Genomic DNA, 25,334 nt, shown 5'->3' with positions numbered 1-25,334 from the left:
CAATCACTGAAAGAAGCAAAGCATGTCTATACAATAAAAATTTTAATAATGCATCCTTTGGCAATTTCGGGATGCTTCATTTGTCAGAGAGAAGGCGCCATGACACTAATACCCATATAATGATTTTGGTATAGGACGGCTATAAGAATGAATCTGGGTAGGGATGAATGACTGCTTTGGTAATACATCTTTAGCAAATGAGATGGTCCATTTGTCAAAGCTTCAATGAGATTAATGCTAAACTAATATAAATATATCGTAAATTAAGGCCAATTACTGCGGTTTGGAATCCGACACTGAGGTGAATTACCAAATAATTTCACATCATTTTGTCAAGTTGGAAACTATTTGCAAATTACAAGGCACTGAAATTCCATGACAGACGCACAGAGGTATGCAAGAACGTGCCGAGCACAATTAAAATCAGGTCGCGACCCCCAGACATTTCAGATTTAACCTGTGACCCTTTAAAAGCAGCCAGGTCGCCAGGTGCAAGGAAGCGCCACTCCTCTTGTGTGAACACCTGGAGAAAACTCGCCACACAAGCCCGACCACTGCAGCCAGTGCTGGGGGAGAAAATCAGCCAGACGGCTCATGTTCTGTGCCCACAATGATTCTCGTAGAGTTCAGATATAAACATGTGTGGATCTTTGGGGTTCAGACGCACAACAACACGTGTGAGCATACCTCCACATATTCATGCGTTTCTTTCTTGGTACACACACGAACACACACACACGAACACACACTCAGCCGTCATCAATCAACCTGTATCAAAACAAACACGCGAGGCCTTGAGCACTTCTGCGCAGTTGATGTTAGTTTTAAAGTGGTTTCTGTATGTATTTACTCAGTGGTGCGTGCTAATGCGGAAACGTGTAAATATTATCCTGGACTTGGCAGGAAGTGACTCCGGAGTCGTCGTCGTGTCACTTCCCAGACCACCAACCAACACAGAGTCCTGTGTGGAGTGTCGGGATCATTGTCGGCAAAAAGAGAGCCGATGGCACGCTCCGTCATGACTGCATTTATGAAAAACACAGGGTCTACACGGTTATCTTTGTCACTGAGGAAGCACGTCAGCAAAGCAGCGCTGGTCCTCTGTCATTACCAACAAATTATCAATGTTGGCCGGACCACATGGTGCACGGTGTGTGCACCCGGAGCTCTACAACATAAGTTATTATCTATACCAGTACAAAAACAGGAAGGAGGGCGCGTGGCAAATGGTCTGCGACAAAGTCTATCGGGGCTGGGGCTAATGGTGCAGCACGAAAATTTGCGTTTGGTGTGAATACAGCATAACATTCCGTGTCACTAATTCTTCCACACTGGACCTTTAATCCTACATTTAGTTGTTTGAGGAGCCAAATTACATACAACAGTGAAAACCTCAAACAGACATCAGGATGAGGAGTAAACCCCAACAACAGGGCAGGTCCCAAACCCCCCCCCACACACACACACACATTTTCAGCTCCGCTCATAGGAAACCAATCATGAAAGCGCATCCTCAGATCCCAGCTGAGGCTTTGGCTTAGCTTCTGATGATAAGGGTGGGATCACAGGGCTGCCTCTGTGCAGAAGAATAGACACAAGACTCGCTTGCCACCGCACCACCGTCTGCCTCTCACACCCACACACCCGGTCTGCCAGGAGCCCATGTAGCGAGCTCGTCCCACCCCAGCTGCAAGGTGAGGAGGTGGGGCGTCCCCTCACCGACAGATGCAGTCCCTCCTCAGCCTCCTCTTCCTGCCTCACCCCTTTTTTTTACACCAGGGTCTTAATCTGCACGTCCAATCCTGTTAGCCACACTCTGCCAGTTTCGCCTTGTTCATGCTCAAACCTCCAGTGCCAGCGTTGCATTCAAAGCTGGTGCCTCAACCGCACACGGTAAACAAACATCCCTCAGTGGAAATGGAGCTTCCATGGCAGGTGGACAGGGTTAACACCCTGGGATAAGCTCTATTGACTACAGTGTTTGGAAAAGGTTTCAGGTTTCCCTGCTGAGGAAAAGGCCTCTATTTCAACACAGTAACCCAAAAGTTTTTTTTATTTTTTTACAGTGGGGGAGAACTATGTGCACATGCATTGCTGTAAATACCTGGTGAACTATTTGCAATATTCTTCAAGGCACAGATGTTAGAGCTTGATGAGATGTTATTAGCGGCAACAACGGAGGGCACACTGAATGGCTTCCACCCTGTAAGGCAATCAAACTAGCAGAGAGAGAGAGAGAGAGAGTTAGGACTGTCTTCTCCTTGTCTTTGCACATTTCAAGCCTCTCTCAAAAGGGCTCTGTTCCCTGGTACCAGGCTCTTTTCAGGGGAAACCGCAGGGTGAAAAGAGATTGAGATGGGGGCGGGGCCGCATGTGACTTGCACCACATGCGGCACCGCTATCACCTTTGATCTCCATCCTGATTGGCAGAGGAGAGCCTGGAATTGGGCCCTTAATTCAAAGGGGACATAAAGGATGGTCTCATTGGATGGAAGGGCAAATGGACGTCCAATTATAAGAGCTGGCATCGAGCCCTGGGTGAGAGGGGACACACAGAAGAAAAAAGCCTCCGCTATCAGTTTCTTTTCCAACTGATTATTAAAGTGCCTTTGATTAGACGACATGAAATAAACCCTTTCACCCGCGAGATAACAGCGTTTACAACATCGCTTCACAGTGGGTTCAGTAGGCAAATGCGATTTTTATGTGTTTCAAAGCACCATAATTGTGGGGGTGTGGCATAAACGCACCTTGTGACATGGGTCACAGGTTTCAGCACGCATTTAGCACACATCAGTGTGGCTCAAGGATGCAGGTCAGCTTGAATGCTTGGCTCACGTTCACCGACGGCAAAGTGTCGTAATGCTTTGCTTTAATGAGCCGAAGTTTCCCGTGAATGCCAGGAAAAAAAACTACAATTATGAAATCATAACGTGCAAATAGCTGATGAGGAAAATGAAAAACTTCACAACACGGCCTTTAACTCCACAACACGTGGCGCTCACATCTATAAAATATTATATAATTGCCCCCAATAAAAACACAGGCTAGGTATTAACTGGGGACTGCCAAAACTTGTTAGTTGGAGGGTGGAAAAAGAGACGAGTGGCTGATGTCAAAACAACCCCCGACGATTATTATACCAATTTTACAAGCGGATGGAGGCCGCTAAGTCTTATCCACAGCGTGTGGTTGGTTATGAGGGAAGCTGCTGGCTTTCAGACTGGAGTCTAGGGAAAAGCCAGGGTTGTAATTGCTCCTCAGCAGGCTCGTGACAGAAGAGAAGGTTCCCATGAGACAAGAGGAGGAGAAGAAGAAAAAAAGAAAACACCGTCTCTCTCCTACCTCTCTGAGTGAACAAATGTCCCAGAGTTTACTGGGTTCCCACACCCCGTGGCCCCGTGGCTACCCACGCGGTGAGCCCAGGTATGCGTGGTATGTCACCTGCACACTGAGGGAGCTGTCAGAGACCCAGTCGGAGGCTGGTACACTCCTGCTGAGAAACTTTCATTTAAAGACTCCAGATTAGTGCGAGAGGAGGAGTGCTCCGCGAGAAAATGTCCAGGCCCGCTCCGAGAAGAGTCTCAGTCTTTTTACATAAGTGGCTGCCACCCAAATGGACTAATCAGTCTCGGCTTAGGGAGCACACTTTTGCGACAGTTACTCAAAAATCAAGTTGACACGCTGTGTGAGCACTCGCCCCCCCCAAAATTGGCATCCCGTAAGACAAATGGCGTGAGAACGGGGGCCCATGCTGAGGATGGCATTGTCTGTGGATTTCTACTGTATAATTACACTCAATTAGTTTGAGCTGCTCAGCAATAATATCAAACTTCTCCATTTGGGAGCCAATCAGAATGGAGTGAGCATTTCTTTCCGAGCCTTTTCCTTTGCTTCGTTTTACGTCTCCATTGGAGTTGTAATAACGAGGTGTAATGGGCGGTGTGGGGCGGGGGGTGTGGGGGAGTTTGCGGAAATGCATTCTTCCCAAACACACTCCATGTGGGGAATATAGTCTAATTCATTTGCACTTAAATTTAGCCCAAACCAAACTAATTTGTCTGTTCTTAAGGAGGTTTGTTTCTGGGACAAGTTAATGGTCTTACTTTTGCCAGTGGCGACTGGGCCAGAGAGACAAGTTGCAGGATGAAATAGCAGCGTGGCAGCAAACCAGTGCGTAAAACACTTTATAGGCAAAGGAGGTTTTGACAAAAGCCAGGGGGGATTTAGCTAAACCCCAAATACTTCAGAGATAAACAGCAAAGCACTACCACATGCTGTTAATTCAACACAACTCACAACCATGCAGCAGGCATTTAATCGGTAATGTGGGGCATTTGATTATTAACCCTCCCCTGCAGAGTGTTTTCAATGCTGGTCTCTTGTTATCACTTATCTCTGAGCATGATTGCACCACTGCACACATTACAAATGTTGGCAGGGAATAAAGTTTGAAAGACAAAATAAGGTTATGCTCGCACCAGTTTATGGATGTTAAAGTTGTTGAGTATTACTTCACGGGTGTGCTCCCGACCAATCACTGTTGGACCGGACTATTTTCATACCTCAGGTTGCCATGTTTCACAGGCTAAGTTTAGATTACGAGGCTGAAATGACTCAAAGTGTCTCAAATCAGGAAACTAATATCTGATCGCAATTCCAATGTGTGATTTGCCCGATGTGTGTGTGTGTGTGTGTGTGTGTGTGTGTGTGTGGACATAATGTGACATACACCACCGCTATGGTTATATCAGAATCCATGCAGAAACATTCATGCGCTGTCTCCGAGCGGCACAAATGCTGAGAGTTGACGTCAGTGAAAACTCACTCATTCACTCACTGAATCTCTTCAGTGGTGGAGGGGGGGATCAATAGAAGTGCATCTTATCTTATCTTGCATATACAAGTGGTCTCACAAATCTGATGTCTTATATTGTTGTGGATGACGCATGCAAGAAGGTATTAGTGTTTGAGAAGGCGCTCGCATTCAGATGCAAGATACTTGCAGTTATAAATGTGTACCGTCAAATCAGATTTGAATCGGATTTGGCAATCTCAACATAGCGATAGTTTCAGTATCTTGCTTTGCAATTTAATGTTCTTTTAAGGGCTGACTGCTGCAAGCTGTGTGCTTAAAGGTCAGGGTCGCACTGGTGACAAAACTCTACATCTCCTGTGCCAGGCTAGACTATGACAGCCAACGCGGAAGTATCTTAAGATGAAATTTTTGAGGTGATAGCCTCTGCTGTGCAGGATGAACCCCCCCCCGACAGGGCTGCTGCGTGTGGTGACCTAGTTAAAGCCGGCTGGCAGCAGCAGCAGCAGCGCGGCAGCTCACGCGCCGTCCACGGCCATCGGGCTCGCTGTGCACATCCCTGTATGACGAGGAGAGTCTCATCCGGAGGCAAGCATCAAATGATAAAAATAAATAGTGGCACAGAATCAGCCCAGCAACACAGGAGTTATGTAATGCAAACGATGTCCCAGTTACTCACGAGTACGGCTGCATCTGCTGCTACTCTGAGGCATTTCTCGACATACCCCGATTCAGATATAATACCCCAAACTAACCTACTTCCCGTCACCGAAGTAATGAAATGCACAACTACAATTCACAGACTTACAGCTAATTATTTATATGGATGAACCCTGTGGTTTTTAAGCAGCTTCAACAAACTCAGGAAGATTCCCTCGAACCTAGCCTGCATACATTCAGTAAACATATGCTGATGCAATATGCATGTGTGAGATGGGGGTCCAGGCTGACATTCAAGCTCTGTGTTCACTAAATTACCCATAGACAATTGATAGACGCTTTGTATGAAGCTGGGTCCTTGTAATCCACCCAAAGAGGAGCAGACATAAATATTTTACCTGCTCCTCAGCTGACATATGGTATTTTGTCTTGGGCTTGTCATGCTCGTATGAAGTGAAAATCTGTCACGGGCCTCCCAGAGGACAATCTGTCTTGTTCATCACTTTAACGAACCGCAAAGCATATGGAATTTCAAAAATGTGTAAAAACAACAAAACACCTTTTTTTGCGTGCACTCTCGAAAAAAAAGGGTGGTAACAAAGAATATGTAAAAATCAGACAACGGGGCAGGACTCATTCGCAGAGTTAAAAACTCCGACAGGGAAGCCTGCCATGTGATGGAATGTCAGAAACTGGTCTCGTGTGTTTTCTCAGATGCCTGAAAAAATAAATGTATCAGAGGCTCATATCCTCTCAGGAAAAGGAGTGTTTATAGGACAGTGGGCTTATCTGTGCCAGGGCTAACGGGGCCATGAGGGCCATCCTCATCAGCACAAGAACGGATAAGAGCCATGGTGTAGACACGGACGCAAACTCGCTGGCCTCAGAATCCGTGACTTTCAGCAAAACAAAAAGGCTCATTTAGCCACAAATATGTTGAATAAGCAGCAAAAAAAACAAAAAAAACATGCGTCTTAATTAACACACAATGGTTCAGAGATGTTTCAATAATTTAAAATGATGTTGAAAACAACAAATGCTTCTTTTGAAGTCGGATCTGGCTTTCATCACAGGCTGAAGATCCACTTATCATCAATGCCGCACCAGCATTGAGACACATATTCAGCATTTCACTTGAACCAACAAACTTCTAACATCAACTTCAGATTTGTGCATGCGCACCCAAACCACTGTGTGAATGTGCGCGGAATCAAATCTGCACACCACCGGCAAATCTATGCTGGATTTGTACCAAAACTGCTCTTGGCAGTCCTCATGTCCCGCTATTATTACAACAACCCAGCATCCTTCTGCTCCTGGTGCCCCGAGTGCGAATAAATCATTAAGGGAGGAATGAGTGGAAAGGGAGAGGAAAAAGATAAAGTGAGACAAAGAGACAGACTTTATTGAGAATACCAAAGAGGAGGAGAAAGTCCAGATGAAGACAAACGGCGGACGAAAGTGGAGAGAGGAGGAAAGACGGCCGGGAAATGTGCAAATGTGGGAAAAGAAATGCCGCACGCATGGGTAGTTAAGAGGACAAATGTGAGCATGTTGAACCACAAATCCATATCACAAACATGACCTACTTTGACACTCACAGCAAATAAGGTTACCATTTTTTTTCCAATTAAAGCAATTGAGCACATCTCACATCACACACTCGGTCTTTACGACTCACTCGGTCTTTGGACGAGAAAAACCCGTCATCAATGACTGATCCTGCACTGGGAAACAGCAGTTACATATTCACAAAGCTAAACCACTGTGAATAAATTATAACTGAAGGAGTGTCTTGTCTCTCCGAGAGGATCCAAGTGACTCACTCATACAGCAGGAAAATGACTGGCAGTCTAACGGGGTTTTTCATCCCGCATCCCATACGAAAATTCAACATCTTGATTTAATTTTGATGGTCTGTCAGTTACAAACGAGAGCCATTTCCATTTCCATGGCTGCTTTTCTTTAGATCCTCTGAGATATCTGCAGCAGACAGTGCTTCTATGACACAACTAGAGATGCAACCAAAATTCGGCCACCGAAAAACATCCCATTGTTTAAACACCAAAACAATGGGATGTTGTGCAAAAGTCTGTCCAAGATCATTCTGGAACACCAATAAAACGGTAAAACATGATGTGAGTACACGGTGGAACAGCAGCCTATTAAATGCTGGAAAGTCTCTTTGCACAAACTTCACACCAGAGAACATTCTCTCCCTCTCCCTCTCTCTCTCTCCCTCTCTCTCCCTCTCTCTCCCTCTTCTCGCCTCCTTTGAGCAGCTAACTAAAGAGATCAGCTGCACCTGTGGCAGACGTTATTCCCTTAATTGCAGCACTGAAGTGTCTTCTACACAAAGAGGAGACAATGGAAAGTGTGCTCTTAAGAGTCTGTCTCCATCGCGGGGACGTGGGGATAAAGCAGCGTGTAGAGAAATGATCCAGGGCTCGTATGTCTGCACCAGATGAGGGGGCATGCACCCTCGTTGTCTGGTATGTTCTGTAAAGGACTGTAGTGAGGTATGTACACGCAGTCTCATCCATAAAAACTAAATTAGATAAAATAATAATAGCATAAGAATTTCTTTTTGTGTCAACAATTTTCATTTCGGTGCGTCCCAACCCGCAACAGCTATGTAATTAGTTAATCATCAAAAATAATCAGCAACTATTGCAGTTTAATCCAGGGCGGTAATGTAAATGGACGTGCTTAAAGCCAGACATATTCTTGTGATTGTACATTGTATAAAATACTGTAAATATGTAAATATTTTGTGATCGAATAAAGTAGTGTATAAACAGAGTTGTGTGTAATAGGAGTAGGGTAGGTACATATACGTTTATACTCCTTTAGAAACATGATGAGATGTAAATGTAATCTATCTATGTAGTAACCAAATAATACTTTTAATTATTATATTTTCAGCATCTAAAGTTGCAGAATTGCAGATCATTATAATGGTAAACAAGGCTATTCACAGAAATTAGAGCCACAAGAAAAAAAGAAAAGTTCACTGGGGGGCTTTCTGGGGGTAGGTCAGGAGGTCATGAAGTCAGGTCAAGTCAATAAAGTAAGTTGACATGTTGCAGTTTCATTAAAGCTGCATAGTCACTAACAGAGTGCTCCATAAACAACACATGATTCACGATTCAAGCTCTAATCGTCCCCGCAGTCTTCACCGTGTTCCTCTGATGACCTCAGCATTTCCTGTACATCAAAATGCTATTTTTAAGCCTCTCCATTCACCGCCGTACAGTGTCCCGCCTGCAGACACAACACTGCAGGCGCTGTACGGCGGCATTCAGATTCAGATGCAGATTCACCTTCAGTTAACCCTGAGCCTAAACAAGTTTCCATGCCTGTGATTCACAAAGCCGGGGCCGGAGAGATAAGTCTGTCAATCACGTGTTTGACCAGCAAAATCAATGGGAGGCTGTTTCTCGTCTCTGCCTTTGACTATTTAATGTGTGCATGCACTTAAGTGAGTTTACATTTCGGTCTTATTGATAAGACTGAAAACATAATGTATCCACGCTCAACATGTGGTCATTTCCTGAGAAATATTTACAAGGGAAAGTACACCTTTTTATAGAATGGATAGATAACATGAGCAGAGTTGTGCATTTATTACAGGACAAGGCAAATTAGTCCATCCACAGAATCTTGAATAGAAATACACTGCATCACCAGCAAAGCAGAAAGAAATCACATATAAAGCAAGTTCAAGCCCCTAAAGTAACCAGTCTAAGACAGAGCGATAGTGCTCAGGGATTGACTTACCGGCAGGCTGCTGTCGAGAGACAATCTCTTTAACTGCGCTCTGCTCTGCAGGTGCCTGTTCATGGCCCCTTTGCCCCGCAGCAATCCACACACCTGGGAAGCCCTGGAGGGAGGGGTGAAAAGGGGGGAGGAGTGGGGCACGGAGGAGGAAGAGGGAGGGAGAAAGTAAACAAGAACAGAGTCATGTCCGGCAGGTCACGTTTCCGCAGTGAGAAGAGCTTTCACCTCTCGCAAAAGAGACCAGAGTCCAAGTCACACACAGAACAGCAGGTGCAGCAGTGACTTGCCTTTCTAGTAACGGTGGACCTCACCTCGGGCCTGATGGGACTATAGGATCGCAACTGCACCCAGGAACTCCGCCCTCCAGCCCAATCCCAAACTCCCTGAGCGTCTTGTTTTGTTTTACTTGCCCTCTCGAAACTATGCTGGGAACCAGTTGGACCTGGCCTGACAGAGGCCACGGCATAAGATAAACACTTCCCTTCACGCACACTGCTCCTTTACAAAGAGCCAGTGGTGCACAGAGTCACTGTGGCCGTGCACAGGGTGAGCATAACACTTCCTCGCTGGTGAGGACAGGGGGTCAAAGGTCGGATGATGGACACCCCAGGGGTCAGGGAACTCGTCCGTGCAACACAGCTTGTATAATTACTAACTAGAGAGATACAGCGGGTTCACCTTATAAAAATGACAGTTTGAGAGCAAACCTGAGCAAAATAGGGCTAGATTTTGTCAATCCCAATTCCATTTTTCTTTTTCTTTTTTTTTGGTACTACTTATGCAACCGCACTTTCCAAACAGTGTCCCAAAGACAATTTTGTACAAGACGTCTTGTTTCATCATGTTTCAGCAGCATGACGGCATGCGTTTCAAACGTCGCCACACATCAAACTCACATGTTCCGTCCGCCGCCAATCTGCCAAATGCAAAAAAAACCCAAATAAACGTATTGACACAAAGCGTCAGATTGCATGTGGGATCAGCCGCGGCGTTTTCATCCACGCCTGGCGTTGTAAAATGTACTCCCCTCCTGCCCCATTTCAAAATACCCTTGAGCTATCTGCAGTTAAAGGAAGTTGTCTAATCAGTGAACAGGATGTGAAAGGCAATGTCTTTAATGACACTGAAACATCAGACTCCTGCTCTCTCTCGCTCTCTCTCTCGCTTTGGAGTGACTAATTGCGCAACTGTCTTGCATCAGATGAAACAGTCTGGTCTATGTTTAGATTACATTTCAGTTTGGTCCCTTTCCGTTGGGAGATTAGAGGAGGAAGTAAAGCCCACGGCTTTCCTTGGATGCAGAGATTGGGGGGACGCAATTGTAGGAAATTGAGAATAAATGATTAAAATGGATTACAGCATTATGCCTGATTATTACCCACGTGCCTCAGTGATAAAACCAGTCACAGCATTTTCCTTGGGGTAGAAATAAAAAGTGTGAGGGCTGAGGTAGTAGGTGGATGGGAAATGATCGCAACTAAGCAAACACATTAGGAGCGAGATATCGGGGACGTTCAGATAAAGGCCTGTAATAAAACGCCTGCCTCTGTAATGTACTCGTCAGGTTCTGTTAAGCTGGACTTTATATAACAGTCGATTACAACGCACATGCTGTAACCAGGTAAAATGAGCGGAGCATCAGGGAAACTGGGCGGAGCTTACATTAACCGCATCGGGGCAATGGTTTTGGGTCAGTTACGAAAAACAGAAACTCTGTCAGGGGCCTTGGTTTACACTTTTGCAGAGCTAAGCATTTCTGTGGCTCAGATGATTTTCTGTGACACATGAAACTCTCTTCACTTCTTTGTGCCTTCAGGTGCTGAAATTTGGTTCTCTTACATATTTTAATGTACTGTATGTGTTCGGTATAAACTGAGTCAGAGCACAGGGACGAAATGTGATAGCTGTTGAAAGCGGAAAAAAAAAAGCAGCTCCATCACCTGACAAACTTCCTGACAGTCCATGCATCATTCTGTGTGCTCTAGTTGTCGTAATACTGGTTCGGTGACTAATCCAAATTATGCCATTTCCTCATACAATGCAACATTTTCTCAGGAAGTAAACATCCTGTTACAAAAATAAATGCCCCTGGTACCCTGTGTTTATGACACTCCCAGTGCAAAATCTGCAACTCTGTCCTCCCTCATTCCCCTTTTCTATGTGATTTACACCAAAAGCAATTACTGATATGTTAAACCGGTCCAGTGTTGACCTACGAGGGGTGACACGCGTCGACGCCTATAGCCCACACGGCCCCCAGCCGGCCATCCAGCCTGTCAGCAAGCCAGCCAGTGGGGTGGAAAGGATATAATCAAAGGAGGCCAGGAGGACGCTGACATCTGGGAGTCTTTGTGTTGTAGGCCTAATTAGATGCCAGGGTGAAGGGAGGAGGCACGGCAGGATGGTTATGTGTGTGTGCGTGCATGTGCGTGTATGGGGGGTTACACTCTCTTTTTTAACATCTGCTCCAGGAACAAGGGAGGACCCAGCTGAGGTCACAGAGCCCCAGACAGCTCCAAAACTACAACAGAGGATAATGTGAGAGGATAACAGCTTAATGATAACACTTAAACCCATTGAGAGATTTCTGTGCCCGAAAACAGACTGTGAGCCTCATGGATAAATGATGATAATAAGCCCAGATTGTCCATGAATATGGATCGTCATGGCTCTCGGATTTGATACTGTTCCTTTTGTAAGCTGAGACAAATTAGGCAGCTGTGCATTTATTGCAATCGCAGCCTTTTTATTCGCACACTCATGTCAGAATAATCTGGCTACATACAGTAGGTAGTGGGGTCTTGCTAAAGACACACTGTTGCTCCACACGCCGGCTTTTTGACTCACAAAGTGTGTTACTCTCAGGGACAAGTGACAATACTGGCCTTTGTACCCAATACAGTCAGCCATTCACCCACACATATTCTCATTTTCGCACTGTGCAAAGAGTCGCCACAAGTAAGAAATTGTTGTCACGGTAAGTTCAAACAGAGATATCAAGTGCCTGAACTTTGGCCCTTTACTCATTAAAAGCAAACCTTTCACTCGAGTGCAGTAAAAGAACTCTGTCTGATCTGTCCACATAAATAACCCACTGTGAATTAGTTTCTTTGTAAAATAACAAACAAACCGGGGTTTAGTCATAAGTTACAAATTACAGTACGTACAATAAGTGCTGGGGCAAATATTTAAATGGTCATCTGGTGGAAAAGAATGAGCGACGGAGAGCCAAACATTCCAAACCTTGTGCATTTTGCACAAGGTTCCAATTAGCGTTCACATCTATTACAAATGTTTGGAACACACAGTGGCTTCAGAAAGGAAAGCCCCCTCTGGCTAAAAAGTAACTCTGTGATCAATACCCTCCCCAAAAAAAGAGCAATGCCAGGAAATGCACGGGCTGAAAAAAATGGACGGTGGTGGGGGTTTGGACATTGATCGGTGCACCCCCTTTTGCACCAATTCATTTTGTGTTCATGAATGAACGGGAGAATGAAAATGAGGTCAAAGCCGAGGCATCCCCCCCCTCCAGCTCTGCACACACACAGTACACAGCTCAGTTCTTTTTTTTTCTGAATGATTCACACAGATTACCACGTCCAGTGAGAAGACCGAATAACCGGGAAGATTATACGTTCAAGCCTTGCTTTTAATTTGCCCTGCTACACTGAAGGAAGTAGGAGGGGACGTTGGGAGGGGTGGGGCTGCTATTACTTTCCATTCATTGAGGAGAAAATTGAAGCATGCAAGTGTCTGATGTGGGGTTTAATGTGCGTCGAGCGAGGTCCATCTGTATTCTCGCAGGCACAGATGGTGTATGCTGATCGGATGTTTTGAGTCCCTCTGCTGGCCGGCAGCTTGTCTCATCCTGCCTCTGCATGTGTCCCCGCACGGTGGGCAGTGCCAACTGTAGCCCCTGCACGGTCTAACATGGAATTACTGTGTCTGAGAACCCTGGAACAATAAGCCATACTTTACACCAGTCTTTTTTCTTCTTTTTTTTTAATTCTGTCAGCAAACCAGTCATTAAGACTGAACGTTATGTTTTTTTTTCTTGTGAATTTTTACAGTGTTTGCTCACGGCCGCTGCCATAGTGTACCAATGTTTATGCCGTGCTTGTAATCACAACACTTTTAGCATTTAACTATGTGTCACATGGATGTGAAAATGAAAGGCCTACTGTCAAGGCTAATAGGTCAGCATAACAGTCGCTTTAAAATGAACGCTGTTGCCACAAGACAAGCGGGTTCCACGCCAACACGATGCTCCCTAAAGCAACAGTGGCTGTGTTCTTGTTGGGGAATGCTATTATTTTAATCACATTAATCAAGGCTAGTCAGAACATGTGTGTGTCTTTTCCCCCCTCTATCGCTTTTTAGATCATGCTGCGTGACGTGAGCTGGTGCATCTTTCTGGCATTTAAACCAGATTATTAGGGGGGAAAAAGTATGCACTTGTTGTATAATGACAGAGGCTTTGCGTGTAAGGTATCGTGCTCGAAAAGCATCAGATTAAAGTGCACGGGGGGAAAAACAGCAGCTTTGTCAGCAAGCCTGGCTGTCGCTACATGGTAGTTTGCTTTTCTGTTTAGTTACCAGTGCCACTGTGATTATAAAAACCCAAGGACAGACTATACATTGCTGATTAAACAGCAGCAGTGTGTCCTTCAAACACACTTGAGAAAGGATGCAGCTGTCATTGGTGCCTTATAGCTGTGTAATCATCACTTTGTTTCATTAGAAATACCATCATTTCAATTAGCTGCAGTCGTAGATTAGGCTTTTACACGGGTTAAAACACAACATTGGTCAATTAAGGGCGACATAAAACAGAGAAAAGCAGTAAAGCTTGCATTTAAGAAGATGAAGCCAACAATAGCGTGGCATATTTGTTCTCATTAACTGCCTGCAGTCGTTTTATGACGACTACTTTATCAATTAAAGAAAACAACGCAACTTTCGCAACAGATAAACTTGATTATTCCTTGTTTTGTTCTCACAAAGCTGTGCGACATGCCGAAGTGCCATGAGGCATTTTTAAATCTCACCACACATGTTTGCAATAAGGAGACAATTAACTACGTGACACGTCCCTCTGCATTTTTAATCGCCTACACTTTCATTTGCTCCCGTCACCTGACGCTCCAGGTCAGCATAGTTTTCGTGAGTGACACATTTCGCATGCAGGAGAATAAATATAGCATCAATATTTGACTTGGATTCTTGTTCGCAGCCCTCGGAGGTGCGGCTGACAAAACTGAAAAGACTGGTTCTCGGATGTTTGCGGACATTTAAATGACTTCCTAACTGAACTCATGTGCATGAACACAAAGTGGAAATCGTCTGCAAACATTCTCATACATTTTGCAATGATAAAGACAGCGCCGGAACTTGTCTGGGCAGCTTACTAAATCTTGTTCAGTCAGCAGAGAATTTGGTAGAAAAAAAAGAAAAGAAAAGAAGGAAGGGTTGGAGGTCTGGTTGGGGAGAAAAAGAAAAAGACCACAATGATGTCATACAGTTCTGGAGGGGAGTCCCTGCAATCCCCTGCTCTTTTCCCACCAGATGCGTAGGATGCTTTAATATACATCCTGGGGGGAAAAAAAATCAACTGAACTTCCTGTAATGGGACCCTTCACTACAAACCAGTGGACAGTTTCTCTCCCCTGAACTCTCTCATGATAACGTTTGTGAGAAAAATAACAAACTCCAAAGGTTCAGAGGTGATGCAGCAAGCCAAGCGAGGGCAGAAGATTTTTCCAACCATTATCAAAATACACAACCGTGCCCTCGCTCGCTCTCTCTTTGGTATGGGAGTGCTGTGCAAACGGAACACACACAGGTTTTCTGACAGCTTAAGAGACAACAATGAGTCCATCTATGCAGACATTTTCCTGTGTATTATTACTACACATCATTTTCCTACAGGAAAATCAACAATTTCCTCTCCCTTGTGTTTCATTTCCTTTTAAACAAAAACAAAACAAAGACCCAACACTTTGTGCAGTCTGCTCTTTAAAAATACAACAGCTGCAATTCTCACACTTGAGAATGGAATCATTTGTTGTTTGTCAAGATCACAACTCTTTATTACACCTAGCTGAATGGCAACATGGCTACAGGATACCTAGCTTACAATAATAAGCTGTTTAGCTAAATTAGCTTGGAAATATTAAGTAAATGCTACAAGCTAAGCTGCTGTGAAGAGTTAAATAAGCTAACATGTTAATGTGAAATGAATGAGGTTAGCATGGTGTCAACAAGAAACACAATAACTACCTTCTGTATTTGACATTTTCCTTTTTGTGTTCTCTGTATAAGCTAAGAGTTCATTAGCTGGTGAATAATTAAGTGGCTACACCTGTTTGAATGGGAGGCAGCTGTTAATTAAGCTAATTTAATGAGCTAATATCAATACTTGTTACTCTATTTTGTCGTTTGCAGGTGTTGGCTGTGTGTACAGCAGCAGTATGTAGCATACACTGTGAAAAGTCAATGACAAAACTGCTAAATGAGTATTCGCCGGCAGCACTCGCATCATGTCATTCACGCAAAGTGACAACAACGTCAAAAGACACTCAAGTGACGATCCAAACTTACTCTGCACCAGCTGCATCTCCTCCACTCAGCAGGTTCGTAGCCAGCACTGGAGCTCCAGGTCCTTCAGAGGTGTTTTTGTTAGGAAGACAACGTGATGATGTGGAATTTCCTTTGAGGGCAGCTGATAACATATTGTTTTAAATCCCTCTGTTGCAGGGGTGGGAGGGACGCCACACACACACACTACCTGTTGCTGCTGCCAGTGCTGGAAGTCTGCAGCTAAACCCAGTAAAGACTTGTAAATAGAGAGGGGAGAGAGGTGGAGGGAGTTAGAGAGGCGGGGTGGGGCGAGTGGATAAGAAGAGTGAGAAGAAGTTCCACATGACATCACCAGCAGCTGTTGACAAGCCTGTGTTTATTAACTAACTGCAGGAGCTGAGAGGGAGTCACAACACACACACACACACACAACGACACCGACGCCGACAAGACGAGACAGTGCTCACCTGCGTCTGTAATACCTGCTCCTAACTAACGTGCAGCTATGTGCAGAGAAGCAACAATTTGCAGACACGTGGGTGCACGCTTGGTGGAGGCATAACAAACAAAAAAGTACAAGCTATTCTTGGAATCTGTTGCCCTGGACACAGTCCAAGATCAGGCTTTGGTTATTGATATCTCTCTCTGTTAGAACCCCCCCCAATCTTATCCTGTTACCTGCCATGTGTCTGAACTGGCTCTAAGACTTGCTGACTGGACTAGAAGAGTTGTTTTCCTGACTCAGACAGCAGTAACTGTAATGGTATTACTGCAAAGCGAGAGCTGCTGCTGCATTCCTCAAGTGTCTTGGCTTGGCAGAGTCTCCAACCTCTTAGCTCAGCCTGTATACTTCTCTCCCTCCCCTTCTTTCTGTCTCTCTCTCCTTTCTTACCTTCTCGTTTAAATGGAGGCACATGACTCACAGCTTTACTGCCAAGTGGACTTCTTTATGCCTGCCGCGAGCCACAGGCGTTCTGCTTTCCATTGGCCCTCGCACGGGGGCACTCCTCGGCACGCTGCATTCCTCGGTGCCATCCATCCCCGTGAAGATGCATGGGTGTCAACTCAACCTGATGTCATACGTAGTTAACGTTGCATTTTTTTTTTTTTTTGCACTTTGCATGAACGTGGAATGCATTTATTTAAAATTAAAAGTATAAATTCAAGTTTCTTAGTTTGAAGCCTCGGATGACAGCACCCTTCAGTGCTACCCACTGTTGGACGTCCACAACTACTGTGAACAAATGCTCCACTTCAGCCCATCGCTGTTCCATTCTTTGTGACCTCAAATGCAATTATTTCCCTCTGTAATTCCATTCTGTTGTCACATTCTTCCCGTCTAAGCTCACTGCATCGCAACATTGTTAGCACAGAGAGCCAGAGCGGGGCTGAGTGGGCCGACGGCATTGCCAGACTTCTGAGCTGTGTTGGAGCTGCGAGATGAATGATTTCATAAATCACACAAAGAGTCATTTTAAATCAGGTTTTTAACAACAAAAGCTGTATGGCGCGATCCCAAGTTGTCCTTTAAGCGTTGACATCCAGTTCTACAGTAAATGTCGGGAGCTAACGGGATTACCAAAAAAGCAAATTGGCGCCTGATGTTATGAAAGAGAAGGGTAATTACAGTATATGTGTCTGAACACATGATTTTCAGTCAGCATTTGATAATGGAAATCATTTGATTGCTGAACTGGAAGCTTGTGATTCATTCTCTTAATCTAATATACACAAGAATTTCAATTTTACCTGATAAACAGTTTTGGTAAAACCATCATTATTCATGCAGAAACTTTCCATATGCACAATAAACAAGAAAAGTATTTTACACAAACTATTACTTTCTGGGATCTAAAAAGGCTCGAGGATCACATTTTAGTCCATACTGTACATCAATGTGAACACATGTTGGTTCTCAGAGAGTGCAGCAGGGAGGTAATGGCTAAATGACACTTGAACACTCGTCTTGACCTGCAGCACATCCGGCACTGTTGCAGGCGCGGGGTCTAAACACTTTTATGTTGCACGTCAGAGCCCTGCAGGAGAACAGAGGAAGCAATTGGTGTTGAGCGTCAGAGAAAAGGGGGAAGCCATCAGAGAGGTCAAAGCATTTAAATGTATGAAGGTGTCAGGCCTTCACACTGCAACCTCTGCAATTATTCTGTCCTGCAGGGGGTGGACTGTAGTTTCAGAAAGTTCTACTCATGAGAAACAACAATGGTGAAATGTCAGAGCACAGCAGTGGATTTAAATTTCCCAATTTTGGGGACTTTAAAACACTCCATGCCTTCACATGCATGTTAAAAGTTTAAATTTTAGTCGGACTTGATGTCACGTAAACACATTTATCCAACTAAAATCAATGCTAGTCTCAGTTGGACAAACACACGTGAATAATGCGATTGCTACTCCGATAACTCCCGCATGTATACTGAGTCAGACTAGAGTCGGACTTCGCGTTTTGCGCATGCACCAAAATTCCCTCCCCCCCGGTCTTTGACCCGTAAGTAGGAGGAGCGAAAAGCTACAGAAAAGAACCACTTTTCGCGATTAATGTACAGCAGGTACGAAACATCTCGTCGTTCACTGTTTGTTTTTCTGTGACGTAAAGGTCAACAGGAAACTGACACAGTACACTACTAGATACAACGCCACCTACTGAGACGGAGTCAGACCTACTGTATACCCGGACTAAGCACGTTGTCCAACTGCCTTAGTCGGACTATGGACTTAGTATACTGTACGTACAGATTGAGGCATTGTGCACAGTAAGCATAAATAAATGAAAATGTAGTCGTGTGGATGTACCCCACATAGTATATAGCTGTATGAACATTTATTAAGAAATATTTTACGCTAGTTACATAGTAATGTGCATCTGATTAAACATTACTATTAATCTAGGACGATGCAACAACCGTGAAGCACAGCACTGACAGTAAATGAGGCAAAAAATCTTCTTATTGTGAACAGGTCAATTGTGGTGAGGCTTTCATTACAAACGCACACAGGGAAAAACACAAACACATGCACAATTACATAAATGAGGGTTAGAGTATCGCCCCGTCTTATTTCCAAACGTGTTAGTCTGCTTTATCACTCACGCGTAATGCCTCCCTTTGGATTGTCTGCTGCAATTGTGGTTAAGACCAGAGCAGCCATAAAAGCAGACAACTCTGCTGCTTGCTGCAATACTTATGGCTCCTTTGGTGTTTGTACCTGTTTTATGGAAACACCAGGCGATGGTGTGGGTCTGAAACACGAGTAACCACACGGAAGAAAACAAATCGGACGTTTTAAGTCTTGATTCTCAATCCTGGTGCTGTGGACTCACTGTTCCTGCATGGTTTTAGATGTTTCCCTGCTCCAACACACCTGAATCAAGGGCCTTACCAGGATTTGCAGAGCTTGCTGATGAGCTGACTATTTTGAATGAGGCCGATTTGAACAGATTATATGGCCAAATTATCCTGTAGTGTGCGGGATTAACAGACGCCATTAGATGAATCGTAGTCTTCACGATTTCAATTCATATGTATTTCCAACCAAACAGCGATTGGGGCGTGAGCAGAGCCCTGCAATAACTTGTACAAGCCAAGTTGACGCCGGCAGTCCGCCTCCACGTCCGTTTATATTTTAAATTCACTTTAAATCAGCCTCTTTGAAATCGTTTGATTAAGTGTGTGGTCCTGCGTCTTGACTGGATCTAGTCTGTGCTTTGTAAATCGGTTACAGAGTTCATCACGTCTGTGGTGTCCCACGTTTTTAAAATCGAGTCAGATTTTAAAGTCAGTGGGTCCCCAAGACCAGGACTGAGAAACTGTGGTTTTGAACGGCCACAGTCTGGAAAACCTATGGATTCACATTGTAAAACAACACATTTTCACCGTGATCCCAGTGCAGACGAGAGTGATTCCGGTCTCCCTCGTTACAAAATGCAGTACACAGTATTGAGTGAGATTCTAGGTATTACGCTGATTAAATTAATTTGTTTGTGTTTAATTGGTAGCAGCAGAAAAATTGGTTGGTTGTCAATTTAATTTAATGATAACAAGGTAGTTTGTCAGTTTGTCTTGGGAGGAGTTTCTGGTTCAGACACACACACACACATCCTTTCTGCTTGGAGTCCCCAAAGTGCCTTGAAACACCTCTGCCGAGAAGCAGGAAAAGGGCCACGGGACGCTGACATGTCGGAATGCCACATGGATGTTATATGCAGCTGCACTGGGAGCTCAGCAGCCTCCTCAAAACTTATCCCTGTGTGGGTGTGTAAGCGTGGACTTGAGAGACACTCATACGTGCGATACACACGGTTAAAGATTTCATGTAGTCGTGTCAGCTACTTTGAGTCCATGTGCGATCAAGCTGAGGAGATTTAGACGCACTAATGAAGAGCAGGGAAACCAGAGGAGGGCGCGATCCAGCTTTGACACTGTCAGCCCTTTGTCTTGTCAGACATGTATTGTCGTAATAAATTGCAGCTGCTCTTCTGACACTGTTGTGTAGACTCATGTTAGGTCTTAGGGTAATTTATATTTAATCGAAAAATGATTTAAACCCGTTTAAAGGAACAAATCAGGCTGGGAATCCTGCCAAGCCTTTATGATACAGATTGACTTAATTTCATTGAATTATGGTGAGTGATCTGCTGACGTGGACTGATCTCCGTGTCTTATATCTTATGGCTGTCTCATGCAAAGTTTTTTCCACACTCACTCCCTGAGGTGAGAGGATGGGGGAGTCAAACAAACCCCCTCGTGTTTGTAAGCATTGCCACGGCCAGGCATCTTGCCAAGTCCCCCCCCTCAAACAAAAAGACAAACCAAAGCAACAACCACTGCTGATCTCCTCTCCCTGGGTTAGAGTGTCGTTGGCGAGTACAATAGGAGAGTCCCCATGAGAGTGGGGAAGATTAAGGCGGAGGCGACGGAGAAGATGACCGCGCACTCAGAGGTGAAGGCTGAGGAGGAGTGCCCTCTGCCACTGTGCAAACGCCAGCTGGGACGAGGAGTGGCATCCTTTCTCGCTCCGTCTCTTTTTTCTGTGCTCGTACGTCCTCAATGGGACCATTGTGCGAGCCGGAGGAAGGATATGAGGTCCCATTTGGCTGTCATTGACATGTAAAAAGAGTGTGGCGGTGACAGCTGACGAGATCAGTGGCCTGTAATTAGCCGAGGATGGAGGATAGTAGACTCTCACCCTTTTGAGCCTAACGCATACAGTACACACACTCGTTACAAAAATGAAGGAGTACACACATGGAAGATTCATTAAAGTGCTGTTTGCCTGCAGGGAATACAGCGACTTATCTATTAGTCTACGTGTGAGGTTTCACACTGACGCAAAGATTCTATGGGTGCTATAAATGTAAAGGCGTGAACCATGTGGATTGGCCTTGGGTGGACCGCATAGTTTAACAAAGCCCTGAAGTGACGGGTGGAAAGGTTTGGATGTACTATACTGAGATAGTCATCCAAGGGATACACTACACAGGTGTGATGAGCCAAGTGAGAATAACTAGTTGGGCCTTATCACACCTCATAAATCACAGCGCGACTGGGTGTGAAATGCCCGTGAACCGTATATATTGTTAATAAGCGTTTGCGAATGTGTCATCATCCAGATGGATACGACACTGCAGCTGGAATGAACCACTTTACAGTTTAGCCACTTTGTTATCCGCAAAAACACATTTACAGGCAACATATCAGTAATTGTAATAGTATAAAAAGAACAACCTATTTTAACTCAAATTTGTCATAATTGAGTGGTAACATTGGACAAATCAGCTAGTTTTACTTTTATTTACCAGGGTATTCAGTGCTTTAGGCCAATGTGAGCTGTCGGAACCATATGTTTAAAGCTATCGTCAAATTCCTATGTGTCGCCTAATGAACCTGTTTGGTGACGGGGGCATAGAGAAATAGCCTAAACACATGAGTCACTTTGTGGCGATGGGATAAAGTGTTGTGTGATGCTGGCAAAGTTTCTGCGAGATTTATTGCTACAGCCCTTTAAATTGAGAGATCACTGCTTTAATTACACGGCCGCTTTATTTTTGTATTCTCTACTGCCATGGTTCTCAAACTGTGGCTGTGCCTATTTACACCACAGTGTTATAATGTTGGCGTTACTTAAAAAAGATGGTATAAACGTTGGATAACCACTGCTTTACTGTAAGGCAGAGGACAGCAACAGATCTCTACTCGCTCCGTCTTGGTCTCCACCGTCTTCTGCATGTGTGTTTTATCTGAGTTTAGTTTTTATTTTTTTTTAATTAACTACAAAAACCTTACAGTAAAAAGCGCTCTTTTTCCTCTGGATGACTTACAGTAGCTGTCAGCAACATCTATACTGTCTATTTCTTCTATGATAAGTAGTCCTTTTGTAATTTAACTCCCAGCGCACAACAGCTGAAACCACAAATTATTGTTTTTACATTTCTTTTCTCTCCTCACACGTTAAAGAAAAGACACACAGCATCTCGATCAGTCATCTTGAAGGCTGTATTTTTCTCACTTTCGACGGAGCCGGGCTGTCTTTTCACTCATCTCACTCTCTGATAGAAAGCAAATTACACTTTCTACAATACGTGAACTCTTCCTTTAAGGAAGTACGGAGAAGAAAGCGCCAAGGAGGAGCCACCTCTGAACTTTGATGTTCAATGGTAATAAAGCAGTGAGGTACATTTAAATCCAATCCATGCTGTTATGCCATTATTCTCTGTGATTCAAAGGGCCTCTTCCTGTGGACAGTGTATGTGTGTGAGGGAGTGAGTGGGGTCGAGGGGGACCCACAGACAAGTTACCGTGGTGATTAAGCTCCTCTTTCAAGCTGAAGGTGGGCCTTGTCTTTGAAACGGAGAATCTGGGCTTGTGTCAAACCACCACAAACACCAGCCGATGACAGTCCTAGCTGGACGATGAGAAGAACCATCCTGCTGCAGAGGACATCCACCCAAAAAGGGCCCAGCTCTCTCTCTCTCTCTCTCTCTCTCATGGGAACTTGTGGAAGCTTGTCATGTCACCCTTTGTAGCTTAAACCCCCAAAAAAAATAAAAAAACCTGGTGCCTCTTCCATCACCCTTCCTGAACTGTCCAACGAAGCCTTTGATGTCCTGGGATCTGGGCAGCCGTGGACATGGAGGACTGCTGAGGCCTGAGGAGGGAGATAGCTGGGAGAGATGGAGAGATGAATGGAGGGAAAGAGAGTGACAGAGTCAAAAAGGAGGAGAAGGACACTCATTAAATATAGATTTGATTACATTTGGTTAATGCAAGGCATCTATATTGACACATATGAAAGTCTGAGACCATCACGAGCCGTGTTGTTGTCCTTGGTGATTGAATGATGTGATGATTCACAGTTGGTCTGGTATATTGAATAAATCTTGACTAAACCTGCAGTAAAAGACCTTTATAGATAGAACATAATAATCACAGCATTTAGAAGGACAAACACAAGTGTTACTAATGACATTAACAGGGTTTCCACTTCATTTAGGTCTAAAAGAGACAGAATTCTGTTATTGTTCAAGTGTAAGGGGAGGTCACACTAAATACTTGACACTTGACGCTTGTAGAGGCAGTTATTTCTTGGGGGAGAAAAAACTGCATGGTTGTTGTATTCTAGTAAAGAGATTGAGAAATCGTTTTTTCATGGTCATTATAGAATTGCTGAAACAACAAATCGTGCATTGCACTGTATTCCACATTATTAAATGCAGAGAAATGCAACGGAGTTCTTTCTGGATTATAATGACCATATGTGGCCCTAACCTGTGTAAATAGACTTGGGTCCCCACAACATGGGTAATGGAACCTGGAACACACACCCTAGCCCCTAACCTAAACCCAAACCCAAACCCAAATCCAGGTTTTAACCCGCAAAAAGCCCTTTAAAGATTTGAGGAGCAGCTACACTGTCCTCACATTCCCAAAATGTCCTCACTCCATATGTTTAATAGAACATTTGGTCCTCACACAGCTGAAAATACAGAAGAAAACACACACACACATGTTTGCAAAGCATACAAAGTGAGGATCTTCAAAGACAGAATGCATTCCCTAGCCTAATCCTAAAACCAGGTCTTAACCCTCAAAAAGCCTTTTTAAAGATGTGAGGACCAACCAAAATGTCCTCACATTTAACATTTACATTTAAGCATTTAGCAGAAGAATAAGCTACATAGAAAGAAATCCACTAGATAGGACCAGTGGACTGATATAGAATGAGAGTGCAGAAGTGGATCCAAGTGCAGAAGGAGAGAAGTAAGTGCGAGGACAGAAGATGCTCCTGGAAGAGCTGGGTCTTCAAGAGCTTCTTGAAGATAGACAGTGCTACCCTGTTCTGGTAGCGCTCGGTAGGTCATTCCACCAGCGTGGAACGTCGCAACAGGAGCCTTTAGGAGAGCAGACCCATGAAGCACTTAGTAGGCTAGCATCAGTGATTTGAATTTGATGTGGGGGCAGTGGAGCTCAATGAACAGAGGCCTGACATGTGCCCATTCTGGCCCATCTATAGTGGTTTCAAAGCACAGGTTGGGAGGCCTGTTAGCAGGGCAGGAGATGACCAAAGCCTGTACTAGCTGGGTAGCCTGATTTTACTTATATATTGAACAGGCGACAGAGGCATCATGATCTGCAAAGGTCAACAGGTCATCAATCATGACGCCCAAGTTTCTTGCTATCTTGGAAGGAGCCAGAAATAGGGAGTCGATATTAACGCAGATGTTACGATGTGTCACTGGCTTGTCTGGGAAGACCAAAATGTCCTCACTCCCCCACGCTGCAATTGTCGGTCCTCACACAGCTACAGACACAAGAACACACACACACACACATATCCACACTACACATGATAGTCGCAGTGAAACATGAAAGCAACAACAGTAATTGACAGAAATGGACAGACGACACAGGGGTAGAGGCAGCGATGGGAGACAGATGGGAACAGTGGGAAAGTATCAAAGGTTTCACTGGGCCGACCTGTTACGTGGCGGAGACGGACGGACAAGGACGCTTTTTGTTCATTAATCCGCTTTCTCATACTGAGTTACTGTGGCCCTCATGGGAATCAGTTTGAGCCTGCCACACACACACACACACACACACATACTGTGAAAGTGAACACAACTCAATCACACACAGAGCAGATTGCTGGAGTACAGGATACAAGTTTAGGGCGAAAATGCTTGTTTTTGAGATCAAACGTGGTCATTCGTCACTTCCCCGACACTTCGATGTGAGTGTTGCGCCACCTTGTGGCAAACTTGGGTGTTGACAGTTGAGAATTGACTCTCTCATTTAGTTTTACGTTCAGTTTCCTGAATAAGATCTTAAATGCTAAGATGCTGGTGCGATGTTAGACTCACTCGGTGGATGCAGTGTGCAGCCACACAGGTGTTTTCAGTTGTGGCTGATTAGTCACAGTTGTGGCTGATTACCTCAGCGCGGGCGTGAGTGTGAGTCTCACAAAGACTCTGCACAGCAGTCACAAC

General features: G+C 44.5%; 1 protein-coding gene across 1 annotated transcript in view; it reads right to left on the bottom strand.

The window, feature by feature from the left end:
- Positions 1-16,034, bottom strand: part of LOC122785675 (nck-associated protein 5-like) — a 115,213-nt gene extending 99,179 nt beyond the window's left edge. Inside the window, exons 1-2 of the mRNA XM_044051582.1 lie at positions 15,857-16,034; positions 9,257-9,359 (exon numbers count right to left, since the gene is read on the bottom strand). Coding sequence (XP_043907517.1) covers positions 9,257-9,359; positions 15,857-15,987 — 234 coding nt within the window. The 5' untranslated portion in view covers positions 15,988-16,034. The remainder of the gene's footprint in view (positions 1-9,256; positions 9,360-15,856) is intronic.
- Positions 16,035-25,334: the final 9,300 nt, after the last annotated feature.

The sequence above is a fragment of the Solea senegalensis genome, linkage group LG2, assembly GCF_019176455.1.
Source record: "Solea senegalensis isolate Sse05_10M linkage group LG2, IFAPA_SoseM_1, whole genome shotgun sequence".
Classification (NCBI taxonomy): domain Eukaryota; kingdom Metazoa; phylum Chordata; class Actinopteri; order Pleuronectiformes; family Soleidae; genus Solea; species Solea senegalensis.
This window is presented reverse-complemented; position numbering and strand designations above follow the sequence as displayed.